The sequence below is a fragment of the Phytophthora parasitica genome (assembly GCF_000247585.1).
Source record: "Phytophthora parasitica INRA-310 unplaced genomic scaffold supercont2.3, whole genome shotgun sequence".
Classification (NCBI taxonomy): Eukaryota; Oomycota; class Peronosporomycetes; order Peronosporales; family Peronosporaceae; genus Phytophthora; species Phytophthora nicotianae.
In genome coordinates this window covers 2,285,469-2,289,936 of record NW_008648989.1, presented here as the reverse complement: position 1 = coordinate 2,289,936, position 4,468 = coordinate 2,285,469, and the positions used below count along the sequence as shown (strand labels likewise).

At 51.4% G+C, this 4,468-nt stretch overlaps 4 protein-coding genes across 4 annotated transcripts in view; all 4 read left to right on the top strand.

Annotated features, from left to right (window-relative positions):
* Nucleotides 1–1,005: 1,005 nt before the first annotated feature.
* On the top strand, nt 1,006–1,110 carry PPTG_21146 (hypothetical protein; the record flags this gene model as incomplete). The annotated part of the gene is made up of 1 exon (XM_008895599.1): nt 1,006–1,110. One exon carries the CDS (start codon nt 1,006–1,008, stop codon nt 1,108–1,110), a length of 105 nt encoding a protein of 34 aa, XP_008893847.1.
* Nucleotides 1,111–1,846: 736 nt separating this feature from the next.
* Nucleotides 1,847–2,395, top strand: PPTG_01878 (hypothetical protein; the record flags this gene model as incomplete). Its single annotated transcript, XM_008895272.1, has 2 exons — nt 1,847–1,939; nt 2,021–2,395. The coding sequence occupies 2 exons, from the start codon at nt 1,847–1,849 to the stop codon at nt 2,393–2,395; spliced, it is 468 nt and encodes a 155-aa protein (XP_008893520.1).
* Nucleotides 2,396–3,590: 1,195 nt separating this feature from the next.
* Nucleotides 3,591–4,130, top strand: PPTG_01877 (hypothetical protein; the record flags this gene model as incomplete). Its single annotated transcript, XM_008895271.1, has 2 exons — nt 3,591–3,643; nt 3,704–4,130. 2 exons carry the CDS (start codon nt 3,591–3,593, stop codon nt 4,128–4,130), a joined length of 480 nt encoding a protein of 159 aa, XP_008893519.1.
* A 141-nt stretch (nt 4,131–4,271) lies between these two features.
* Nucleotides 4,272–4,468, top strand: part of PPTG_21145 (hypothetical protein) — a gene marked incomplete at both ends in the record, with an annotated part of 720 nt that continues 523 nt past the window's right edge. The window contains one exon of the mRNA XM_008895598.1: nt 4,272–4,468. Coding sequence (XP_008893846.1) covers nt 4,272–4,468 — 197 coding nt within the window.

The following is a 4,468-nucleotide window of genomic DNA, read 5'->3' as shown; positions in this document are numbered from 1 at the left end:
ATGACGTGGTCGAGATGGAAACCGAGAAGCGAGTGCTTTTGCTCAAGGCTCCAACTATGAAGTGAGCCACAGCCGCGTTCCCGCAGCTTGTCGAATCTCTTTTGACTCGGAGAATGAGGGTATGTGACTCGGTCTCACTCTTCATGCTTGGTCGGTAAATCAAACCTAAGTGGGGGAGGATGTAACGGGGTACAATCCAGTGTACCCAAGTTACATGAAGAGTGACCTGTCACTCTTGTAATACCTGGGACATCGTACCAGAGACTCTAGGAGCCAATCATTGCATATCTACATAGCTTTACTATAGGTGACTTATAGTTTGTATTAGAAACCAAGCTAAGCTTACCTTTAAATACATTCAGTCTTAAACGTATCCTTAACTGAGTACTTCGTCTCCTCAGACTAGGGACACGTGAAGTGTCGTTGACTTAGAGTTTGTATACTTTTGGAAGCCTACTTCCTCAGTGCAAGGTGCTGTGTGACCCCGTCACACTGCGGCTGATTGTGGATGGCCTCTGTAAAAGGTACTCGCCTTATACAAATGATCTCACAAATTGCATTAATATAATCCAATCTATTCTGGTAAACATGTGACATTTTCGGGACGGATACTAGCATAAAACGGTGTAACCCTTTGCCAACCTGCTAATACCTGTGCTGCTACAGGCGATCCCCTCGGTAGTCATGACGCTCCACCCTTTATTCCTGTCCCAGGGTATTCCTATACCACAAAATTGGTCTGAGTACCTATAGCTTGAAACAGTGCACAAACTTACTAATGGATGTAGCTCGTTACTGGCGTTTCATTCTGTCTTGATCTCGTATTGTTAGTGTCCCTCGCCACACCAATATACCCCCCCCCTTTAAGCCCAAGCAGTACGCCTCACACGCACCAACACTCAACGACTGCTCTACAAACATGCTAACAGCATGCTAGCATCCTAACTTGTCCCGAACAGAGCTAGATCCATGGGCTAGCGGAATCTACGATCTTCATCTTGTTTCATGACAGGCAATGACCTGGTAGCTATTAATGCGCAGAAAAGCGCTGGCGTCACCTCCGGTCTCGTACTTGGCCACAAAATTGCTGCGCGCGGTGCACCACCATAACCTGGACAAGGAGGGTATCACCGCCATGGATGATGTATTTTGACTGAAGTGTCACGGATCGCAACGGGCAGGGGGACTGATAGGCTTTGCCGGACAAGTGACACGGTATGCTGGCGAAGAGGCTGACAGAGTGGCTTCGATGGAGCCATTCTTGGATGGTACAAAATGCCAAGTGTAGTCATTGAAGCGAGCAGGCATCACGAGAAGATGACCCGAGCCCAAGGGTCGCCAAGGTCCGTGGGGATGACAAGGACGGAGGACAACGACTGCAGCAGCGCGGAGGTGCAGCGATCTAAGGACGGTCGTCACTGCGAGGGAGATGATGCTGACATGCCAGGTACTTGGCCTCGATGCGGAAGGAATGACGACAAGAAAAGTAGGCAGTCGCGAACTTTCCAAGACAAGGACAGAAGACAGAAACTCACAAAAAGCTGCATATCCTATCTCTTTTCTCTATCAATTGACCGCTATCTACAGCTGATGAAGTACTTTCGAACCCGCAGCCTTGAAGAGTCCGCGCCAATTTGGTGGAGAAGCAGGGTGCTTTGCCAGTGCTCAAGAATGGCAAGCGATTAAGGAAAAGAAGCTGTAGGAGACTATGTCGCCCTACGGGGATTATAGAGTGGATGGAGACGAGCCCCTCAAAGATTGGCTGCATGTGTACGACAAATTCACGCCAGTGTTTGACAAGTCTAAGTAAGAGGGAGACAAAGTGGCTCCGGGTGAGGCGACGAAGATGTGCAAGGACATCGAGCCCGTTGGAGACGGCGAAGTTGGCAAGGCCCAGCTGGGAAAGGAACTGGCGTACGACGAGCTGGGCGCGGCAGCTGTTTAGATCGGCCAGGCGAGGCAACGACCGACGAACACGAGGAACCGCTCACGATGCTCACTGGGATGGCCAGCTTGCCAGTCCCAGCCGAGCCAAGAGCATCAAGGAGCTGCGGTGAAAAGCCAGAGGGGAGGGAACGTCTGCGGAGAATTACGCCGCATAGTGCTTGGTGTTTACGATGGCCGTGAGTGGTCCAATGCTGGACCATATGAGCTGGAGCTTGCACGACCCTGCTCTGACGGGCGATGGGATGGTGGCGGTGTGACGGAGACCATGAACGTAAAGGGAGATGCGGACGCCAGAATCATTAAGTTCCATTACACGTTGGTCTATAGTGACGTTCGGATGTGCTACAAGTTCTTCCTGAGAGGCGTTCCCAACGGGCAGACGTGCGCGAAGCTGAACTCTAGCATGGTGACGTCGATCGAGGAGGTCTGCACGCTTTTGTTCTACTAGAATCTTCATTTGCATATGGAGGAGCGGACGAGTTTGTCGACAACATGATGACGACTACGGCCAAGAAGGAAACAGGAGATGCTGCAGCAGATTCAAAAGATGGGCGTGATGCTGATTCAGCAGTAACTAAGGCAAGCTGCGGCTTCACCTCGTTTAGGCGAGACGGTGTGTGGACGATGAAATCGAAGGAATACAACCAAGCTACTTGTCCTCGTGCAACTGGGACGTACAACCGCTGTGATAGAGTTAGCCATTATTCGATGGAGTATTCGCGGCCTATATTGCCTTCAAACGGCAACAACCGGAACGGCAGAAGGCGTTCAGCGAATAACCGTTCTGGTCCACGCTCGCTCTGCGAGGCGATGGATCACCCGGTCTGGAGGTGCCCTATAGTGGTATCACTGCAGAGAATGATGAAGGGTTATGCCCAAGGGCAACCTTCACCGCAGCCCCAACACCCCAATTGAGTATGAGGAATGGGAAGGAAAGTCGCACCCTCACTTGTCTAAAGAGAGCCACAGTGGGGAGCGCGGCGTCGTCTGCCATTTGGAGTGTTGGCTAGCCGCCAGGTGTTCTGGGGTGCAAGGGAACGGTACAGGACAAGGAAAAAAAAACTGATGTCGTTCCTGTTGTAAGCGAATTGGAGAAACAACAACTGGGATAAACGAAAGAAGCGAGGAGAGTGGTGGAGCTGTTTTTGCTCGAGAACAGGGTAAGGACAAGCGGGCCGGACAGTCCGAGGAGGCCTAGAACGGAAACGGAAGTAGTGAGACGCTGGGAACAGAGACGTCGGATACGTTGGCCGAAAACAGAACTACGAGGAAACGGACGCTTACTAGTGTCGATGATGCGATGATCGCTAATATGGAGAAGGAGTCCTGCATTGCGAACTAAGAAGTGGTGCACTAATCCGTTGCTCGTGACCTCGAAATGAATAATCTTGAAGGCAAGCCGAACGCTTGCCAGGAGGAAGAAAGGGTGCTGGAGGAATAGAGTGGATGTACCAAGAGCGAGGAACGGAGCATTCAGAACGGACGCTTGTTTACCGAGGCAGAACTGAATCTGCTGGGACGGAGTGAATATAAGGTGGCTGAAAACGAACCCGAGGAAAACGAAAAAAAAACTCGAAGAACGACCATTCCTGTTGGACGAAGCGGAGTTACAGAGTCGGATGCCGCAGAACGCCGAAGGATAGATGGAGATCAGCATTGAGGCGCTGGGTGCTAAGTTGGAAATCCTAGCTGAGATGTTGGAACAGTCGATCGAGGTGGCCTTCTCTACGCCCAAATACTGATTGGATTGGTACAGCGACAAGTTGGCTACGGTTGACGAGCTCAAGCGCGCTAACCAAGACTTTTTGAAAAGGAACGGAGTCACGAGCGTTCAGATCGGTGACGTTGAGACCAATGTTGATCCTCAAAACCATAACGGAGGGGAAGCTTTACCTGCGATGCCTGCTGCTCAAGGCACGTATGGTTACGATGAGGCAGGCCTAGGGCAGTTACAGAGCGTCATGGTCAGTGTGGAAGATAGATTGAGCGTTGCAAAGGGCAGTGAGAAGGGCGTTCTCATGGAGAGTGCTGCGGCGCCTGAATCGGAGGCCGTGCGGAACGTGTACTTCGGTCTCAAGACGAAGAAGTCGATGTACCTGAAGAAAATGGACGGTTCCGTTCTTTTGGCGCTCTGCCGTTCGGAAGGGCGTATACGGAATACTTTTGGACGCAACCGAAGTTAATCGGAACGCTAACGGTTCCACTCCTTATGGGAGTGAAGTAACGGGGGCAAGAACGGAGGTGCCCCGCCCCGGGACAAGGTAGCTTTCGGAGGGATAAGGGGTCTGAGTGACGCTTCGGAACACGTCATTAAGGCGCTAGGGATGAACAACCTACCCGTTGTGTTGGGATCAATCGACAAGGAAGTGCCACTCATAGTGACGGACAGCCTTCATTTGGACGCTATCCTGGGAACGGATGCACTAGGAATGTTCCAAACCGCCATTGATTTGGAAGCGCGAGCCATGTTACTAAAGGATTCGGGCGAGATGTTACCCATTACGCGTAGACGAGACATATG